The 22,060-nt window shown below is 45.3% G+C and overlaps 1 protein-coding gene across 9 annotated transcripts in view; it reads left to right on the top strand.

Moving 5' to 3' along the window:
* IL1RAP (interleukin 1 receptor accessory protein) overlaps positions 1 to 22,060 on the top strand; it is an 83,804-nt gene that overhangs the window by 18,264 nt on the left and 43,480 nt on the right. For 6 of the 9 annotated variants that reach the window (XM_081955531.1, XM_081955536.1, XM_081955537.1 and 3 more), the window contains one exon: positions 144 to 4,527. The exons of 1 other annotated variant lie outside the window; for it this stretch is intronic. In XM_081955531.1, coding sequence (XP_081811657.1) covers positions 977 to 2,989 — 2,013 coding nt within the window. In that variant the 5' untranslated portion in view covers positions 144 to 976 and the 3' untranslated portion in view covers positions 2,990 to 4,527. Of the gene's footprint in view, positions 1 to 143; positions 4,528 to 5,009; positions 6,336 to 14,543; positions 14,826 to 19,527; positions 20,009 to 22,060 lie in introns of those variants that run through there. 2 more of the 9 variants (XM_081955530.1, XM_081955534.1) reach the window with 2 other exon arrangements.

Raw genomic sequence — 22,060 nt, 5'->3', positions numbered from 1 at the left:
TCATAAGTATGAGTCAGTTGCCGATTGTCTGAATTTTGATCATGTGACCGTGGAGATAATGCAATCGTCGTAAGTGTGAAAAACAGTCATAAGTTACTTTTTTTTTTAAATTATAAATTTTATTTTATTTTTTCTTTGAAAAGGACAAAACAACACATACAGAACAAGAGCAAGGAGGGGGAAAAAAGAAAAACACTTGAGAGGAAAGGCAGAGAAGCCTGGAAACGAAGAGCTACCGGTGCAACTGCTGGATTTACCTATAATCGAAATTGAGAGGACAGAGGGTGCTGTAGGCGGAATTGACATTGAAGAAGGGGCTGTTGGGGGGGTAGAGATCAGAGCACAACGGGAACCAAGATCAACTAGAGCTATAAATCCTATATATAAAACATTGGCCCATTCATAGTTTTATCTTACCTCCTGGCAGATATTTTTAATTGGGAATTTTTAGGTCATTATTTTAACTTTAACTTTTTGGGGTATTTTTAGGGGTTATTTTATATACTGTTTTTAATCGCTTTACTTTATGATACAGTCTTTATAGCCTCCTCATCTAAGTATTTAAGGTTCTATGTATGTATGTATTTATTCTCATGTATTCTTTGTGTTTTTAATTTGACTGTACACCGCCCCGAGTCCCTTTTGGGAGAGGGGGCGGTCTAGAAATTTAAAATAAAGTAAAGTAAAAGTAAAATAAGGATGGAAGGAATAAAACTACTCTCAATTAATATAAATGGACTTAATATGCCAAATAAAAGAGAAATAATATTTCATAAATTAGGAAAATTAAAATTAGACATAATTTGCCTACAAGAAGTGCATATCCAGCAAGGAAACAGCCATCTATTAGTACAACCAAATTTGGGGAAAATTTTTACTTCGTTAGCGGATTGTAAGAAAAGAGGAGTGACCTTTTACATTAAAGATAAAATTCCTGCGAAAAAATTTCTACACAGATGAAGATGGAAGAATTTTAATGGTGGAAATAATGGATAATGTTAGGAAAATACTTTTAATTGGAATCTACGCACCTAGTGGAAAACAAGCTGAATTTTATAAAAAAATCCACAAGAAAATTTCTGACCTAGACTATGTTGATATTTGTATGATGGGAGACTTCAATGGCATTGTAGACCAGAACATGGACTATAAAACCCATAAAACACTAAAATTAAATAGAAAAAAACTCCCAAAGTCCTTCTTCAGGATGATGGATGAAATAAACCTAAAAGACGTTTGGAGAGAAAGGAACCCCACTAAAAAACAATACACCTTCTACTCAAATAGACACTCATCGCTCTCTAGAATTGACATGATTTGGGCCTCAACAGACATATCCAGCAGCGCACTAGACGTGGAGATTGAGTCGAGCACTTGGGCGGATCACAATCCAACGACAATAGGATGGAGACAACAAAGAATAATGTCTAGATGGACACTAAATAACATGATATTGAAAGAGAAAGAATTTGTAAAGAAAATGGAAAAAGAATTGACTTTCTTCTTTAAAGAAAACAAAAAAGAAGATACGTCCTTACAGAATCTCTGGGATACAATGAAGGCCTTTTCTAGAGGCTTGATAATAGACTATGAAAGAAAGAGAAATTTAAAGGAAAGACAAGGGTCTAAGGATCTAGAAAAAGTTTACAGCACACTGGAAAAAGAACTACAGAAATTTCCACAAAAGAAAGAGATTAAAAAAGTGATGAACATAATAAAACACGAAATGGACCTACTGGAAAAGGAGGAACTGGCACAAAAAATCAGAGGCGCTAAACAGAACTATTTTGAAAATGCAAATAAACCAGGCAGAGAGACCAAGAAAATACTACAACTAAGAGATGAACAAGGACAATTGCACTATGGAAATATGGAAAAAAAGAAAATTATTCAAGATTACTATGCCAAGTTGTATGAACAAGAGAACATAAAAGAGGAAGAAGTGAAACAATATCTACAAAATGCCAAACTCCCCCAAATACCAAGTGATACTAGAACTATACTAGAAGATAAAATAACAATGATGGAACTAACCGAGGCCCTTGAAAGACAAAATAATGGGAAGGCCCTGGGACCGGATGGCCTCCCTGTGGAATTCTATAGAACACTAAAGAAATCTTTGGCCGTTCCATTACTAGAAGTCATGAATGAAGTAATGATTGAAAGTAAAATACCTAATTCATGGCTGGAGGCATATATTACATTGCTACCCGAAGAGGAGGCAGACCATACACAAATTAAGAACTATAGACCTATTTCTTTGTTGAATTCAGATTATAAGCTATTTGCTTCTATACTGGCGGAGAGACTGAAAAAATATTTAAATGGGTTCATTCACCCGGACCAAAATGGCTTTTTACCAAAGAGGCAAATTAGAGACAACATAAGGACAATCTTGGATACCTTGGAATATTATCAGGTCTACTCTGGGAAGCAAATGGCCTTGATGTTTCTGAATGCGCAGAAAGCCTTCGATAATGTGAACTGGATGTTTATGATACAACAAATGGAACAAATGAACTTTGGTAAGAACTTTATTCAAGCCATACAAACGATATACCACAAGCAAACAGCCAAGATAATGATAAATGGAGAACTGACGGATCCAATCGAAATTAAAAGAGGCACGAGACAAGGCTGTCCACTATCACCACTGCTTTTTATTCTAACATTAGAAGTACTAAATAGAAAGATTAGAGAAGAGGAAGAAATAAAGAGAATGACCATTAAAAAGGAAGAATACAAGCTGCAAGCATTTGCTGATGATCTAGTCTTCATTCTTGAGGAGCCATTTCAATCTGCACCTAAATTGATAGGAGAAATTGAGGCGTATGGAGAAGTTGCAGGTTTAAAAATAAACAAAGATAAAACAAAGATTTTGACCAAAAATATACCCCGAAAACAAAGAGAAGAATTGGCGGAAATTTTGGAAATGCAAATTGCAAATAAAGTTAAATATTTGGGGATTATCAATGAATATCTTACCTAGACTGTTATATTTGTTCCAGACTATTCCAATTAAGTTGGGGAAAGGCTATTTTGAAGAATTAAATAAAATGATGTTGAAATTCATATGGCAAGGGAGAAAAGCAAGAATAAAACGTAGATATGCTGAATTATTGAATACAGAGGGTGAACTCAAATCCATACAAGAATTGAAACAGGAAGGTATTGAACTCAATTCGTATTCATATGTGCAAATACATTCTAGATATAATAAAGATCGAAAAAATGAGGGCTTTTATGATAAAATGACTGAATTAGATAAAATCTTAACAGGTAATGATGAAAAAGTAATTCAAAAATTTTATGCCTATTTATTAGAGGTGAAATTATATGAAGAACAAGTGAAAGGAACTATGTTAGCTTGGGGAAAAAACTTTGGACATGGGATTGACTTAGAAAAATGGCAAAAACTGAGGACTCAAAATTATAAAATGACAATGTCAACTGCATATAAAGAGAACCTGTATAAGATGTTTTATAGGTGGCACTTATCCCCATCGAGAATAGCAAGAATGTCTAAGAATAAGTCTGAAAAGTGCTGGAAATGTCAACATACGCCGGGCACATTCTACCACATGTGGTGGACTTGTCCTGAAGCTAAAAGATACTGGACTAAAATACACATGTGGTTGGAGAAAATGATACATAAACATATAGACTTGAAACCAGAACTTTTTTTATTGGGAATAATACCAGAAATATACAATAAGGTCTTGAAATATCTGATCATAAATGTGTTAACAGCTGCTAGAATTGTATTTGCTAAAAACTGGAAAAATGAGAAAGTACCAACAGAGGAAGAAACTGTTCGGAAAATAATGGACTGTGCTGAAATGAGTAAACTTACATATGAAATTAGAGAACTAGAGGATGAGCAATTCTATAAAGTATGGGATTTGTTTTATCAATGGCTGGATAAAAAAAACCTGGAAATGAATCTCCTTTTTTCCCTCTATCTTATCTTATATGTAATAATAATAGAAAGCTATACTTAATGTTGTGAAAAATAAATTCCTTTCTTTTCTCTCTTTTTATATGTGTTAAGCTTTTACTATGAAACAGACTACTTACTTATAAGGAAGGAGGGAAGACAGGCCCTGAATCGGGAAGACAGGCCCTGAATCTTGGTTCAGACTTTGGTTCATTATAACATTGCAAAGACTGGTCAAGGAAAAAGATATTTGCAGACAGAGGCAGGGTGAGATCAATGAGGCATAACATTTATATTTTTATCTGTATGTTCAGACAGACCATGAGGGGTGTATCCTGTTATCGGTCTAGGACAGGGGATAGTCCCGTGTTTGTCTCGCAGATGTTAAATGTTCCTTGACGTATTTTTATTCTCGGCTCTTTCTGTACTTTTCCATTTCTCCTTTTATCAATTTAGCAAATGTATGCCTGCGTATATGCTTACGTCAAAATGACTATATAAGATTGTTGTTTGAGACTGTTCGGGGTTCAAACCCCCTTATGCTATTTTAGCTGTTTGAACCTGCGCAATAAACTTTCTTGCATTGCAAAGAGCTGGTCTTTGAGTCCTCAATTTCCACAACAGCAGGATGCGATCCCGTAAGTAGCTAGGTCCTGTGCCATGGAGCGCTTTAAAGATGGTGATCAAGACCTTGAAACGCACCCGAAAGACCACAGGCAGCCAGTGCAGCTCGCGCAGGAGAGGTGTTACGTGGGAGTATCTAGTACTCCCCATGACAGCCCGCGCGGCTGCGTTCTGCGTTCGTTGTTTATCAGTTTAGGAATGTTAAAACCTAATAAACCTGAGCCTCATTTTTAAAAGGGAGAAAATAAATCCAAATAAAATACAAAGGAACTGTGTTTGTTAACAAATTACAGAACCCCTGTCGTTTGCCCCTCAGTTCCTATCCTTTAACTTGTGAAGAGTGATTCATGACTCTCACCACTAGGCAGGATTGCTGCTCGGGCATTTTCCCAATCTTGAATTTTGCAATTTCCCAAGGGAGAAAATCATTCTTGTCTGTGTCAACATGGATATTGTCCACTTGTGATTCAAGCTTTTTTTTTGCAATACAGGCTGTCCTGGACTTACAGCCATCCATTTAGTGACCGAAGTTACAACAGCACTGAAAAAAGGACTTAGGACCCCTTTTTCACACTTAACGACCATTGCGGTCACATGATTGAAATTCAAACACGTGGCAACTGGCATGGACTTATAACTGTTGCAGCGTTCCCAGGGCCAGGTGATTTACACTTAGGCGCTTGACAAGTGGTTCATGTTTATGACGTTTGCTGGGTGGGGGGGCAGGTTTCACGCGATCCCCTTTTGCGACCGTCAGACGATCAAAGCCAATGGGGAAGCTGGATTCACTTAAAAACCAGGTTCCTAACTGAACAACTGTGGCGATTCACTTAACGACTGTGCTGAGAAATGTTGTCAAATGGGGCAAAACTCCTTTCACAGCCGCCGTGCTTGGAGCTCCGTTGTGGTCGTACGGCTGAGGAGTCCCTGCATTCAAAATAAGATTTGTGTTTTTAAAAAAAGAAGTTTTAAAAGTCGCTCTTGAATGCTCGTCTCCCTGCCTGTCCGGCTTCAGAAATGGTGGCATTTGTCCTGCAGGGATGTCACCACGGGAGAGAGAAATGGATTTGGCAGAGATTAATCTGTCTCCCTCTCCCCTGCGGGCATCCGGGCTGCAGTTACTCCCAGGGGTGCCCCTTCACCTGCCAGGCTGGGGGCAGCTTTAAGGGTGTTGTCAGCTGCATCCGAGGCCGGACAGACAGAACTCATCCATCAGGGGTGACGTTTGCTCAGCTGGGCTGATTAAGAGGAGAATGACAGAGGAGCATTTGTGGTGGCATCTCGGTTGGTCACGTGAAGGGTTAATGCCACTTTATGATGCCTTGGTAAGGCCACACTTGGAATACGGCGTCCAGTTTTGGTCCCCATGATATAAAAAATATATGGAGACTCTGGAAAGAGGGCAGAGAAGAGCAATGAAGAGGATTAGGGGACTGGAGGCCAAAACACGAGGGCATGTGGATATAATTATAATTTATTTTCTTTCTTTCTTTCTTTCTTTCTTTCTTTCTTTCTTTCTTTCTTTCTTTCTTCCTGCCTTCCTGCCTTCCTCTTTCTTTCCTTCCTTCCTCCCTCCCTCTATCTTTCTTTTCCTTTCATTTGCTTTCTTTCCTTCCTTTTTATCTCTCTCGCTTTCTTTTCCTTTCTTTTCCTTTCATTTTCTTTCTTTCTTTTTCTTTCCTTTCTTCCCTCCCTCCTTTCTTTGTCATGTTTCTGTACTGTATATTGGAGGTGGTGACCCTTTGAGAGCTTCACAGCGAAATTTCATTTTAAGGTATGCCGATTAATGAACATTTTAAGTGACAATAAAGTTATTCTAAGTTCTAAAAAGTTCACGCAAACAATGGTTGCAGGAATTGGGTATGTCTAATTTGATGAAAAGCAGGACTGGGGGGGACGTGATAGCAGTCTTCTGATATCTCAGGGGCTGCCACAAAGAAGAGGGGGTCAAGCTATTCTCCAAGGCACCCGAGGGTAGAACAAGAAGCAAGGGATGGAAATTAATCAAGGAGAGAAGCAACCTGGAATTAAGGAGGAAATTCCTAACAGGGAGGACAATTAACCAGAGGAACAGCTTGTCTGAAATGGTGTAGCGTTTCCTGCTTGGGCAAGGGGTTGGGCTAGAAGACCTCCAAGGTTCCTTCCTGTCCTTCTGTATTCTGGTCTTCCTAGTTGCTAGAACTGCAAGCGACTTTGCCTCCAAATGTGGGGCAGAACCTGATTCAGACGGGACGGCTGGGGAATTCTTGGACTCGGGAATCCAGTCAAGTTACCAAGGTTGAAACATTGTCCTAATGTGAGCTCATTTTGCTAACCCAGATTCCAAGGGTTGTGTGAACCATCTTCTGGGTGTAGGACCTTTACTCGTTGGTGCACCAAAGAGGGACTCTCTGGAAGAAATCCTCAACTTACAACCATTCGTTTAGTGACCGTTTGAAGATACAATGGCATTGAAAAGGGACGTAGGACCATTTTCACACTTACGACCGTTGCAGCAGCCCCATGGTCACAAGATCCAAATTCAGAGGTTTGGGAACGGACTCATTTTCGCGACGGTTGCAGTGTCCCTGGGGGTCATGTGGGATCCCCTTTTGTGACCTTCTGATGAGCAAAGTCAATGGGGAAGCCAGGTTCACTTAACAACCTTGTTGCTAACTTAGCAACTGCAGTTGATCCACTTAACAACTGTGCTGAGAAAGGCCATGAAGTGGGGCAAAACCCATTTAATGTCTTGCTTAGCAACGGGAACCTGGGCTCACATGCGGGCATAAGTCGAGAATTCCCTGTAGCTCAACCCCAGTGTTGTGTAGAAGCTTTCCCTTCTCAAAGTCAGGAGGAAGATGGAGGCAGAAGAACAAGCCAACTTAGATTCTGATCAGTCGACAATGTTGGTTGGGTTGGGTTGCTGGTGCCATAATCTCCCCGTAGGCTGGACTTTGGAGACGTTACATGTGTGAATGCTCTTCCCTCTGGATGTCCATGGAGCTTCTCAGTCCTCCAGGTCCTCCAGGTCCCAAAGGTCCTTTTTTTTCAAGACTTCCTTGGTTTTCTTTGAATACGTTTCGCTTCTCCTCCAAGAAGCTTCTTCCACTCTGACTGGATGGTGGTGGACGGAAGGATTGACGCTCCTTGCAGACAGCTGGTCATTTGCATCCTTTGAGAGGGTCCTTGAGGCCCCCTGGAGGTTTCTCTGTGTCCTCGGGGTCTCCTGAGTGGTGCAAACAGGTGTGGAGCCTTCTTGGAACTGCTGAAAGGACTTTGGGGGTCTCATGTTGCTCCCCCTTTGTTGAGAGAGGGCTGTTCGATTTTGACAGAGGTGGCCTCTTTGATCCTTCTTTCAAGCCAGTGGCCCTCTCTCTGTCCAAAATGTGGACTTTGCTATCTTCTGTCTCTTAAACGCAGACGGGCTGCTGAATCTAGTCCTTATGGGTTTGTTCTCCTATGTTGTGAAGTGGCTGTTTTGTTTCTCCAAGGGACAGATGGGCAGATGGCTCAACTGCATTGCACTGCAGAGACCACGTTGCTCTGGGTGTTTTATCCTTGGAGTGGACACGCTCCTGCCTCCGTGGGCTTGAAGTGTGCACGCGTGTTGCCTTGGCTGGAGATCCGGACCCCTGCCGACTCCAGATGGGTCTTGTGGGTCTCTGCTTGTCTGCTCTCCTTGAGAAGATCCAGCGATTGACCTCCGAAGGAAGGCTTGGACTCCGGCCAGCACCGCCTCTGATGCATGGCTCCGGGGGTCTCTCTGGAGCGCTGATGGCTCCAACGTTGGTCTGGGAGAAATTAAGGGAGAGATTCATGGCGGGCAACTTAATGAAGCATCCGTGGAATGAAAGCATCCGGAGGGAAGTTGCAGGAGCTAATTAAAAAAGCCGGAATGCTGCAGCCGCCCTCCGTGCCTGGAGTTCTCCACGGCTGATGGGATCTTGCAAGGTTTTGGGGTGCCTCCCTCGGCCACCCTTTCCCCAGGATCGGCAGAGATCCCGGAGAGTTTGGCAGGAATGAGGGGGGATCCTTCCCTGGGCCTGTGAAAGACAGGCGGGAGTCTGTCAGGTGTAGATGGTCTTCAATGTACGACTGTAGTTTGTCTTTTCCTTTTTCTCCTTCCCCTCTTTTGCCATTACCATTCTTCCTCCATCTTCTCCATCTCCTTTTCTTCTCCTCTTTCACCACTACCATTCTTCCTCCTCTTTCTCCTCCTCCTCCTCCTGCCTCTCCTCCTCCTCTTTTGCCACAACCATTCCTCCTCTGCCTCTTCTTTCGCACCTTCTCCTTCTCTTCTTTCACTTCCACAATTCCTCCTCCTCCTCCTCCTCCACCTTCTCCTTTCTCCTTCTCCTCTTTCACCCTCACCATTCCTCCTCCTCCTCTTTTTCCTCCTCCTCCTCTTTTTCCTCCTCCTCCTCTTTTGTCACAACCATTTCTCCTCTACCTCTTCTTTCCTACCTTCTCCCTTTTCCTTTCCATCTTTCACTACCAGGATTCCTCCTTTTTCTCCTTTTCCTCTTTTGCCATTACCATTCTTCCTCCATCTTCTCCATCTCCTTTTCTTTCTCCTTCCCCACTTTCACCACTATCATTCCTCCTCCCCCTCCTCTTTTGCCAAAACCATTCCTCCTCCTCTTTCTCCTCCTCCTCCTCCTCCTCCTCCACCACTTCTTCCATGCCTTCTTCTTCCTGCTCATCCTTTCCCCAAGTAGCAATTAGCTTCTGCAGTTCCCAGACACGCAAACCTTGAGATACCATCGCCAACTATTGTGAAAACAGGAGGTCGAGTGAGAAAGCCTGCAAGTCCCCTGCGTTTCTTCCTGGACTGCTCCGTTCCTGAAAATTTCACTTTAGTTTACCAGATAAGAAGCCGAAAGCTGAGATTTCCCCCCTGCTCTTCTCTCTGACGGGGCCGAAACCTGCTGGAAATTGTGTTACCTCCATGTCACAAAGGCCGCCATATCAGGGGTGAAATGCTACCGGTTGGTGCTGCTTCGCCCGAACCTGTAGTAAAAAATGCTAAAACATTTTAAAAAATGTTTTAAAAAAACATTCCAACAATTGCACGTTGCACAGTTGAGTTTTGGAACATTTTACAAACCTTTTAAGCTTTTTATTTACTACAGGTTCTCTGGAAGCCTGCTAGGCCAAAAACGGGGGGTAGGGGGTGCTAAGAAAGAAAGAAAGAAAGAAAGAAAGAAAGAAAGAAAGAAAGAAAGAAAGAAAGAAGAAAGAGAAAGAAAGAAAGGGAGTGAGGAAAAAAGGAGAGGAAGGAAGGACTACAAACCTGGCACTAGAAGCAGCTTCAGAGGATAATCCAGGGCTAGAAGGTACCTGGAGGCCATCTAGTCCAACCCTGCTCCAGCAGGACATTGTTCAAGTCAGTTTCTATCTTTTGATCCCCCAGTTACATGACTACATAGCCACGCCCACCCAGTCACATGACCCCCACCAAGCCACGCCCACAGAACCGGTAGTAAAAAAAAATAGATCTCCCCACTGCCGCCAGTTAGGAGGGCTTCAAAAGCGCCTTTGCAAGGTTGAGCCTGGCTTCAAAAGCGCCTTTGCAAGGTTGATCCTGAAGTCCCTCCTGGGTTTTTTTAGTCCCCCGATTTCATCTCTGTTTCTTCTCTGTTCCCTGCGAGGATTTTGGCCCCTTCCCTCGGCAGGTTTTGCACCTGGATTCCTGGCTCTTTGTTTGATTTTGGACCTACACGAAGAGGTCTTTTTTTTAAAAAATGCTCTTGGTGTCCAACTTTGGCTCTTCCTGAACTTTCTCTTTCTTGCGCTAAACCAGGGGTGTCCAAACTTGGGAACTTTAAGACTTGTGGACTTCAACTCCCAGAATTCCCCAGCCAGCTCTGCTGGCTGGGGAATTCTGGGAGTTGAAGTCCACAAGTCTTAAAAGTTCCCAAGTTTGGACACCCCTGCGCTAAACCCTCCACGGCACTTCCTATCTGACCCCCTCTTCCTCTCTTTCGTGCAATTTCCCTTTTATCGTTTCCGATTTTCTTCTTTTTCCTTTTTTTTAAAGGCCGCTGCAGGGGCTCGTTTTGAAGTCCTTCATTTTTCATCCACCCTGGGATTATCTGCGGTTTTGCTTTCCTATCTCCTTCCTGAGGAATCCCCCCCCCCACACACACACACATCCCGAAGGGTCTTTCTTTCCCCATTACCTTCTGCTGCTCCGAAGCCTTAGCATGGAGCTGAGTTAATTAAAATCTGCTTTTTTGAAGTTGGGGATACGGAATGCAGCCGGCGTCCACGATTGCAGGAGGGCTAAGATGCCCGAATTTCATCTTGGATCAGATCTCAGTCTCTTTTTAAAAAAAATCATTTATTTTTTTACTCATTCATATTCCACCTCTATTATTTGTAAGTAACTCAAAGGGGCGAACATCTCCACAATTCCTTCGTCTTTTCCCACAAAACAACAACCCTGTGAGGTGGGCTGGGCTTGAGAGAGAAGGGCTGGCCCAGAGTCACCCAGCCGGCTTTCATGCCTAAGGTGGGACTAGAACTCACCATCTCCTGGTGATTGGCCCAAAGTCAACCAGCTGGCTTTGATTCCTAAGGCGGGACTAGAACTCCCAGTCTCCTGGTGATTGGCCCACAGTCATCCAGATGGCTTTGGTGCCTAAGGTGGGACTTGAACTCCCAGTCTCCTGGTGATTGGCCCACAGTCATCCAGCCAGCTTTGGTGCCTAAGGCGGGACTAGAACTCCCAGTCTCCTGGTGATTGGCCCACAGTCATCCAGACGGCTTTCATGTCTCAGGCAGGGCTAGAACTCACTGTCTCCTGGTGATTCTCCCAAAGTCACCCAGCTGGCTTTCATGCCTTAGACAGGACTTAGTGGTGGGTTTCAAACATTTTTAGAACCTCTTCTGTAGGTGTGGCCTGCTTTGTGGGAGTGGCTTGCCGGCCATATGACTGGGTGGGCATGGCCAACTTATAAAATGTGGTGAAACTCACTTAACAATGGTCTTGCTTAGCAACCAAAATGTTGGTTCAGAAACTTTGGCATTTGAAGCACGCAAGTCTTAAAGCTGTCAAGCTACAAGACCCTTGCACTGCTAACCCTTTAGGGAAAAAAACCCCAGGGTGTTCAAACTTGACAGCTTTAAGACTTGTGGACTTCAACTCCCAGAATTCCTCCTCCAGTCATGTTGGCTCAGGAACTCTGGCATTGAAGTGTGCAAGTCTTAAAGCTGTCAAGTTACAAGACCCTCGCACCCCTAAGCCTTTAGTAAAAAAAAACAAACCAGGGTTGTTCAAACTTGACAGCTTTAAGACTTTAAGGTTTAGATAGGACTTTAGAGGCGGGCGGAGTGATTGGTGAGCCAGCCAATCAGTGAATGGTGGGCGGGGCAAGCGTGGTGCGGACGGGCGGGGGGAGGGAGCTGGAACCGGTTCTAAACGGCACGGTAGATTTCTGGAGCCTCTTCTATAGGAGAGGGTAGAACTGGCAGGAACCTCCCCCTGACTAGAACTCACCATCTCTTGGTGATAGAGAGGCCCAAAGTTACCCAGCTAGCTTTCATGACTAAAATGAGACTAGAACTCCCAGTCTCCTGGTGATTGGCCCACAGTCATCCAGCTGGCTTTGATGCCTAAGGCGGGACTAGAACTCCCGGTCTCCTGGTTCCCAGCCTGGAGCCTTCACCGCCAGACCAAATGTCAAGGCACCAGCCTCTTAGGATGGACCAGCCCCCCCCCCAGCTGTGGTGTCGCCTGTCAGCGTTTCCCAACACCTAGCCCTGCCTGCACCGCCACATTCCGCACCCCTGGCAGGGCCGCTTCTCCTCTTGCTCCGAACTTCGCACACCCATCGCTGGCTGAGAGTGCCAGAGGCCCACAAGTGTCACAACAGCATCTGATGGGGAAGGGAAGGAAAGTTCACACATTTAAGAGGTCATCTCCGTCTGAAGAAGCTTCTGGAAAGGGCAAAAACCAAATAAATGGCTTCTGGTGTGATTTATAGGCCCGGCCGTCCCTTATCTGCCGTCTGCTCTGTTCGGGATTCCCACTGAGCGGTTTGAAGAATTGGGAGCCGGGATGATTCATCGGAGCCTGTGAAAAAAGGGATATTCTTTTATTTTCTTATTTTTGCAAGGTGACCTTGAGAGGTTTCTGCCTCTTATTTTATATTCCTTTTTTCCTTTTTGGTACATGCAGGAGGCGACGGCTGCTTGGAGAGATTTTCTGCATCGATTGCTCTGGTTTGGGGGCTTGGGGGTTTGGGGGGGACGGGACAAAGCAAACTCTTCTTTTTTGCCAAAAGTCTGTAGAGTTTCTCAGTTAGGAGGAGGAGAAACGTCTCCAAAAGAAGAAAAAAACCCAATAAAGTCCAGTTGCCTCCTGAAAAAGCATCTCTGGGTCTCCTTTCCCCCACTTTGTATAAATTCCCAGTGAGCATTTAATACAATGGGGGCATCTCTCTGGGGGGGGGGGGAGGAAGGGGGGGGCTGAGCCCTCACTCAAGGGACCCAAAAGGGCTCCTGCAATTCCCTCCCACAGTAAGTAAGCAAAAACTCTTCCAGAAACAGGAGGATAACTTTTTTTTCCCCACCTCCACAAAATCATGGGAAACTCCACACAGGCTGTCCTTGGTTTACGACCGTTCGTTTAGTGACCATTCAAAGTGACAACAGCCCTGAAAAAAGTGACTTAGGGCCGTTTTCCACACTTACGACGGTCGCAGTGTCCCAGGGTCACGCGATCCCCTTTTGCGACCTTCGGACAAGTAAAGTCAACGGGGGTACCAGATTCACTTAATGACTGCATTACTACCGACTGGCAGTGATTCACTTAACGACTGTGAAAAGAAAAGTTGTAAAATGGGGCAAAATGACTGAATAACTGTCTCGCTTAGCCATGAAAATTTGGGTTGGATTTTTCGTCGTAAGTCGAGGACTAGCTGCCTCCTTTTTCTTTGCTAGCTGTTCTTTAGAAACCATGTTAACAGAGTAACGGAGTTGGAAGGGACCTTGGAGGTCTTCTAGTCCAACCCCTTGCTCAAGCAGGAGACCCTAGGCCTGCCATGGCAGCGTGCCCAAAGTTGCACGCGGAGCCATTTCTCCTGGCACATGCAGTGTCGCCCGTTCCTCTTCCGTCACGGTTTCTTCGTGTGCGTGCAACCGTCAGCTGGCCTTCGTGTGCGTGGCAGTGGGGGAAACTGGAATGTTTTCCAGAGTGGGCACACACGCCAGCCAGCGGATCGTCGTGCAGGCATGTGTACCAGTAACCGGAAGACCCGGGGTGTGCGCCAAACCCCCAAAGTCCATTTCCTGGTGGGTGGGCGCATGCGTAGAGATGCCACCTTTGCAGTCCGTCTTGGGGGCTGCATGGCTGATGAGCGGAAGTGCTGCCTTTTTGGCACCCAGGGCTGAAAATGTTCCCCATCGCTGCCTTGGGCCATTTCAGGCAGATGGCTGTCCACTCTCTTCTTCAAAATCTCCAATGGCCTCTCGGTTTTCTTCCCGAATTTTAGTTCCTCCCAAGCCCCCACTTTCAAAGGTTTGGCACAGACTTGGGTTGGGTTGCAGAGTTGGAGTAAGAAGAGAATTGACCTGAATTCTGGAGCAGAAGCCCTTGCTAATGTCTGTGCACGCCAGAGGAATAAGTGGGTGATCTAAGAGGAGATGAATATTAAGATTAAGGCGATTAAGCGGAGAGAAGGGAGGCTTTGGGCCAGTATGAGATCTGCTGGAGATGCACGCATGAGCTCAGGCAGCCGTCTTTTAACAAAATAACAGACTTGGAGGTCATCCAGTCCAACCCCCCATCCAAGCAGGAAACAGAGTTGGAAGGGACCTTGAGGGTCATCTAGTCCAACCCCCCATCCAAGCAGGAGACCCTTACAGAATCACAGGAGGACAGAGTTGGAAGGGACCTTGGAGGTCATCGAGTCCAAACCGATTGCTTACGGTGTATGATGTCATGGGAAGCCAGCGCATGGAATGAGTTGCAGAAACCGTGACCCTTTCGCCGTAGGGCCAGTGCACCATGTGAACCCAGAAAGAAAGGGAGAAGAAGTCAAAACGACAGGAACCCCAGCGGCTCCTGACGAGGAAGACGCCAGACCTCGAGCTTCCGTTCCAGGAAGTGGCACAATCTGGACTGAGACGGGTGTTCAGGATGGCGCAAGGCCAAAGAGCATGACTCACCTTCTGGAATGCAAAACAGGAGGCGGACGGAGGGCTTTCTGGCTCTCAAAGCAAACTCTCTGAGAACAAAGAAAGAACAGAAGAACTACGGAGCTTCTCAACCATCCAGGTCAGAGTTGTCCCAAAAGAGTCCCTCCACCACCACCACCCCCCTCAGAAAAAAGGCAACTGGACTTTCTTGGTTTCTCCTTGAAGTTCTTTCACTTCTCATCCCACAAGCTTCATGGGTTTCACAGAAGTTTAACTGCACGTTTCCCCCCCCCCCCAAAAAACTGATTTGCTTCCTATCCAAGACACTTAAACGTCTCCACTTCCCCTGGGAATAAGGAGGAATTTCCCGACAGCGAGGACAATCTACCAGTGGAACAGAAGTTTCCCCCAGAAGTTGTGGGAGCTTCATCCCTGGAGGTTTTTAAGAAGAGGTTGGGCAGCCACTTGTCTGGAAGGGTCGAGGCCAGGGTCTCCTCCTTGATCAGGGGGCTGGAGTAGAAGACCTCTAAGGTCCCTTTCAGCTCTATTCTGATTGATTGGCTGATTGAAAATAGGGAGCTAGTCCAATTGGGAAATCTCTACGGGGAGCCCTCTTGCTTCTGCTTCCATTCAGTTCAGAACAGGGGTGAAATGTACATTTTTTTTTTTGCCATCGGTTCTCCGGGCGTGGCTTGGTGGGGCGTGGCTTGGTGGTGGGCCGTGTGACTGGGTGGGCGTTTTTTTTACTACCTATTTGCTGGAACTGATAGTAAAGAAATTGTTTAAAAAGTGAAAAAATAAAGGTTTAGCTGTGCCAGGCGATTGTGGGAACCTTTTTTCCCCACTTCTCAAAGCATTTTTTTTATTACCGTTTTGGGCGAATAGGTAGTAAAAAAAAATAGGGAGGGAAAAAAAGGCTTTAAAAAGCGGGGGTGGGGGAAGCTTTTTTTTTTTTTACTACCAGTTCACAGAACCAGCGACAATCGTCCCAAACCTTGTGCCAACCGGTAGCGTTTCACCCCTGGTTCAGAGGCTCCACGGAGAGAAATGGGACTCTCTCTGGCCACGGCTGAGCCCCATCAAGGTCTCCGCGTAAACCCAGCTACTCCAGCTCTTTACAGCTCCCCGATGGAATCTCTCCGCTCGGTAGTTTAGTGGGCCAGCTGACAATCACTCTGCAATTTATTCCTTGATTAGAGCATTTAATCTCCCTTCCTTTCAGGGTTCAAAAAAAAAGGCAGGCAGATCTCCCCAGGAGATCCACCCAAGGAGCTTGGGGAGAGTCCGGGGCTGGGGGGAGGTCGCCCACTTAATGGGGCATCCAACAGGGCGAAATTGTTCTTCTCTTACCCAAGAAATGCCTTCCAGCTTCCAGTGTAGGAAGCCACGTGGACGAAAGGCTGAGGACGAGATTTCTTGGAAATGTATCTGAAGGAGGTTACAGAATAACAGAGTTGGAAGGGATCTTGGAGGTCTTCTAGTCTGACCCCATACTCAGGCAGGAGACCCTATAAGACAAACGGCAGTCCAAGCTCTTTAGAGAAGACATACAGTGATGGAGCACCCACAACTGCTGGTGGCAAGTAGTTCCACTGGCTAATTGTCACTCACTGTTAGGAAGTTTCTCCTTAGTTCCAGGTTGCTTCTCTCCTTGATTAGTTTCCATCCGTTGCTTCTTGTCCTGCCTTCGGGGGCTTTGGAGAATAGATGGACCTTATGCTTAGCCTGATTTAATCTGAGTTACTTGGAATAACAGAGTTGGAAGGGACCTTGGAGGTCTTCTAGTCCAACCCCCTGCTCAAGAAGGAGACCTCATACCATTTGGGACAAATGACTGTCCATTCTCTTCTTCAAAATCTCCAGTGTTGAAGCATCCACAATTTCTGGAGTTAAGATGTTCCACTGATTAATTGTTCTCACTGTCAGGAAGTTTCTCCTCAGTTCTAAGTTGCTTCTCTCCTTGATTAGTTTCCACCCATTGCTTCTTGTTCTACCCTCAGGTGCCTTGGAGAATAGCTTGACTCCCTCTTCTTTGGGGCAACCCCTGAGATATTGGAACACTGCTATCCTGTCTCCCCTACTCCTTCTTTCTCTTAAGCTAGACATACCCAGTTCCTGCAACCGTTCATGTTTTAGCCTCCAGTCCCCTAATCCTCTTTGTTGCTCTTCTCTGCCCTCTTTCCAGAGTCTCCACATCCTCCTTGGGCTCTTCTCCTCCATAATCGCCCAGGTGCAGCTGAGCTTGGCCTGAGTCCAAAAATGCCCTTCAAAAGCTGCTCCCAGGTCCTCCTGGCACTTGTCAGACACTTGGCAAATGCTCTTCCCCTGTCTTGTTTATTTAAGTGGTGATGATGGAGGCACGAGGGGGGGGGGGAAGCAGCATTTGGCAACTGTTGGGAAACGAATTGCACAACAGCATTTTCTGCACTGGTTGGATCCGAAGCCTTGGCGGGTGGGGTGAAAATAAGATGATGCCACCCAGGTGGCCTTGTTGCCCCCACTCCATTTTTTTTGTGGTGTGACTCAATCTTTTGGCAGTCCTGAGTTAGTTGAAGCTAGAATGCAGTTGGCTTCTTGAGTTAATTCAGATTGTCAGGTTTGGCTGGGATGACCTCACCCCCCTGAAGGGAGCAGCTTAGAGACCTCATTGCATGGCCTGCTAAACTCTGGTTAGTTAGTTGATTACCAAGAGAAAAGAATCTTTGGCCTTAATTTTTGGTTTTTTTTTGCAATTTCATAACCAACTAGGTAATCCAATCAGTGCTAAGGTGGGAGTGGGGTTTGCAGGGAGGAAGAGCAGGAGCGGGGGGGGGGGGGGGGGGGATGGTGGGGTCCTTGGTGCTATCTGAGCTTGATGGTTTTCTTCCAGATGTTTCATGACCCAACTAGGGAACATCATCAGTGTTTGAAGGGAGGGGGGTTTGCAGAGGAGGAGGAGGAGGAGGAGGAGGAGGAGGAGGAGGAGGAGGAGGAGGAGGAGGAGGAGGAGGAAGAAAATGGTGGGGTCCTTGGTGCTATCTGAGCTTGACGGTTTTCTTGCAGATGTTTCATGACCCAACTAGGGAACATCATCAGTGCTAGAAGGGAGTGGGGTTTGCTCTTTAGTGTTAGTGGGGTGTAGTTTTCCCCTTGGTGGTACCATCAGTGATAGAAAGGAGGGGATTTGCAGAGAGGAGGAGGAGGAGGAGGAGAACAATGACTGTGGGGTCCTTGGTGCTCTCTGAAATTGGTAGTTTTCTTGCAGACGTTTCATGACCCAAATAGGTAACGTCATCAGTGCTAGATGGGAGGGGGGTTTGCTCTCTGTATATAACTAGCGGCTTGCCCTGTCAGTGACAGTGGGGTGTTCTTCTTGTTGGTTCCTTGGTTCGGGTGTTGTTTACTCTCTATTTCTCTGGCCTTTCCTTGATTGCGGTGTTGTTTACATCTTGATTCTTGGCCTGGTTTAATCCTGATCTGCATATAGACTTGCTGGCAAAGGTTTCCTTTCCTTTTTGGCTCTTCCATTGTCTCTTTTGAATGGGATGATGGAGACACGTTGTTTATCTGTCTGTGCCTGCTGATGGCTGCCTTGGCTGTGTGCCAGGCTTCCAGGAACTGGCAGGAGAGAAGATTTGTAGCTGAGGGTTGAGCTGTAGAAGCCCCAGGACTCCCAGGAATTCCCTCCCGAGTTTTTCCAGGGCCTGAAAGTTGATTGATTCCTGACTGATTTTGCCAGCAAACCCAGTAAGTCAATCAGGGCAGAAACTGGGTCAAGGTGAGGGTGTTGTGCAAAGCCACCCTGAACACGTTGTCACCTCCTAGAGCAGGGGTCCCAAACTTGGCAACTAAGACTATTTTTTTAAAAAAAAGGTTTTTTCATTAGATAAACATTAAAAACATTGGACATAGTGCGACATTTCTGGCACAAACATTTCCATATAGTTTTTGGATCTTACAACAATTACATTTTATATCCACTACAGAGGTATGTGTAGTCAGCCAGATTACCTGTCCATTGATCCTTTCTTTCATGTAATTACTAACCATACAAATACATATCCGGTCCTACCTATCACACAAGCTTAATGCCATATTTTCCAATTCTTAACTTATCCGTGTTTCTCTGTCCCGACCTTTTTCCCCTCCTTTCTAACCATCGGTATCATTTGTCCCAGATTCCGTGATATTCCATCTCTCCCTTGTCTTTGAGCTCGAGAGTCAGTCTGTCCATCTCTGCCCACGTCAGTATCTTACTTATTATTTCTTGTTCCAAGGGAGTCTCTTTATTTTTCCGCTTTTCTGCAAAAACTAGTCTTGCCGCCGTTAAATTTTGCAGCATTAAATATAGTCCACCACCTTTGTCATGTTTTTCTTTTGTGATCCCTGATAAAAATAGTTCTGGCCTCAACTCCATCCTTTGATTTAGAAACTAATACAGGAGAGAAGCAACCTGGAATTGAGGGGAAACTTCCTGATAGTGAGACAATTAACCAGTGGAACAGCTGGCCACCAGGAATCATGGGCGCTCCATCACTGGAAGTCTTTAAGAAGAGAATAGATAGTCATTTGTCTGAAGTGATATAAGGTCTCCTGCTTGAGCAAGGGGTTGGATTAGAAGACCTCCAAGGTCCCTTCCAGCTTCTATTCTATTCTATCCTATCCTATCCTATCCTATCCTATTCTATCCTATTCTATTCTACTCTATATTCCTTGTTCTCTTCTCTTCTCAATTCCTTATTCTCTTCTCTTCTCTACTCTTATTTCTATTTCTATTCTGTTCTACCCTACCCAACCCTACCCATCCCTACTCTACTCTTATTTCTATTCTATTCTATTCTATTCTCTATTCCTTATTCTCTTCTCTTCTCTATTCCTTATTCTCTACTCTACTTTTATTTCTATTTCTATTTCTACTCTACTCTACTCTTATTTCTATTGTATTCTATTCTACTCTACCCTACCCAACCCTACCCACCCCAACTCTACTCTTATTTCTATTCTATTCTCTTCTCTATTCCTTATTCTCTACTCTACTCTACTCTTATTTCTATTTCTATTCTATTCTACTCTACTCTACTCTTATTTCTATTCTATTCTACTCTACCCTACCCAACCCTACCCATCCCTACTCTACTCTTATTTCTATTCTATTCTATTCTCTATTCCTTATTCTCTACTCTACTCTACTCCACAAAACTCTTAAAAGGCCTGCTCTGAAGATCCACTCACCGTTACAGGAGCAATTGATGCAACTCACCGAGACACAATTGCAATATTGCAATATTATGAATGTGCAGTGAGGCCCTGGGAATTCTCGCGGATATTTCTGAATTCTTAAACGTATGTAATTTAAAAAATCATTTTTAAAAAAACCAGAAACCTCACCTCTCAGTGAATTTCCCAAGCCCGGAAAGGACGCTCTGAAAGTCCCAGGTCCTTCATACAAAGTCCTATCGGTAATCCTTGTTTAGCAACCTCAATTACAACCAGAAATATGTCACTAAGTGAAGCAGCCGCTAAGTGAAACCCTGATGACGCTTCATGATCTCGCTTCAGCTTTCTTTCGCTTTAAATTGCAAGGATGCGTTTTAAATGTTTTTTTTTTTAAACCATATTTTAACCGAGCATCACAAACAATCATCAGAAAGCGCCCCCCCCTCAACGTATGTCTGTTGACCCAGAGCCTATCTGAACCTGGAGCAGACGGGCCCAAGCCCCCTTTGTCCTTCGAGGTCATTTCCAGGGGGTCTCGGAGCCCACCGTGGCCTCCTTTGCAGCCAGAGCTGCTCCCAGGAAAATTAAAATAGATTTCCCGGCGCTCCGGCAAAGGTCTGGTTGCCAGGGCCTTTGGCTCCGGTTGCTATGTTTGCAGAATGACAAAACGCCACCACGCAGCCTTCGCCAGGTGCTTGAGACACGAAGGGGGCAGGCGATGGCCGGGGAGGGAGGGTGGGTGGGTGGGTTGGGTCCCTGCAGCTGGAAGAGTTTTTCCGGAGTTTTTTCACAGAACCAGTAGTAAAAAATACTAAAAAAGGGGTGGGGGTGAGTTCCAACGATCGCTCATTACACAGTTGATCTTCAGAACTTTTAAAAATTTGTACCTTTTAAAGCATCTTTTTACTACAGCTTCTTCCGGAAACGTGGGTGGGTGGGTGGGGTGGGGCTCTGTTTTTGCTCCCATCAGGCTTCCCTGAAGCCTGCAAGGACAAAAACGGGGGATGGGGGTGCTGAGAACGAAAGAAAGAAAGAAAGAAAGAAAGAAAGAAAGAAAGAAAGAAAGAAAGAAAGAAAGAAAGAAAGAAAAAGAAAAGGAGGGACCGAAGGAAAAAGGAGAGGAAGGAAGGACTACACACCTGGCACTAGACACAGCTTCAGAGGAGAATCCAGGGCTGGAAGGGACGTGGAGGTCATCTAGTCCAACCCTGCTCCAGCAGGACATTGTTCAAGTCAGTTTCCATCTTTTGATCCCCACAGTGACATGACTACATAGCCACGCCCACCCAGTCACATGACCCCCACTAAGCCACACCCACTAAGCCACACCCACAAAATGGTAGTAAAAAAAATAGATTTTACCACTGGACTCTCCCCTCTCCCAAATGGAGCATCCCAGAAGGAGGTCTGGGGTCTCTTTCCCCAACCTGGCGCCCTCCGGACAGGCTTTATTTAAGCTCTCACAAGTCCCAGTTGAGAAGGAAGATGAAAGGAGAAGAAGATTGGGAGGGATAGGAAGAGGAGGAGAGAGGGTAGGAAGGGGGAGAGGAAGAGAGGAGTAGGGAAGGGGAAGGGGAAGAAAAAAGGAAAGGAGAGGAGGAAAGAGGAAAGAAAAGAAAGGGGAGGAGGAAGAGAGGAGTAGGGGAGAGGAAGGGGAAGAAGGAAAGGGAAAGGAGGAAAGAAGAAAGAGAAGGGAGGGAGGAAAGGAAAGTAGGGTGGAGGTAAATCAAAAGACGTGTATGGGATGGTAAGCAAATCAATCCCCATCATATATTTTAATTTTTTGTATGGGAAAATGAATGTTTGAAAGTGTTAAAATGTGATAAGAATAATAATTAAGAGAACGTATACTTGTAAATGTGTGTATGAGACTAACAAATAAAAAAACTTTTTACAAAAAAAACCCCAAAGAAGTCCCAGTTGAGCCTTGGGGGGAGGAGGGGGGCTTGTTTGCCAGCCTCGAAGAGGAAGGGGCTGCAGGCAGGATAGCTGTCTATCCAGGGAAGGGGGGGAGGCCGCCCACCGTAGCTGCCTCCCCTTTTCCCAGGGGGCTTGTGAGACGGGGAAGATGGTTTGGGGGGGTTTCTTAGTGCCATCGGTCTTGCAGAGGAAGCCTTTAGGGGGGCAGAGGGAGAGGGGGGGCAGAGCATTGGGGGATCTGGACAGGAACTCCTCCAC

This window comes from Natrix helvetica (genome assembly GCF_964273705.1).
Source record: "Natrix helvetica genome assembly, chromosome: 5".
NCBI lineage: Eukaryota > Metazoa > Chordata > Lepidosauria > Squamata > Natricidae > Natrix > Natrix helvetica.
Note: the sequence above shows the minus strand (reverse complement) of the source record. Positions and strands in the feature narration are given on the sequence as shown.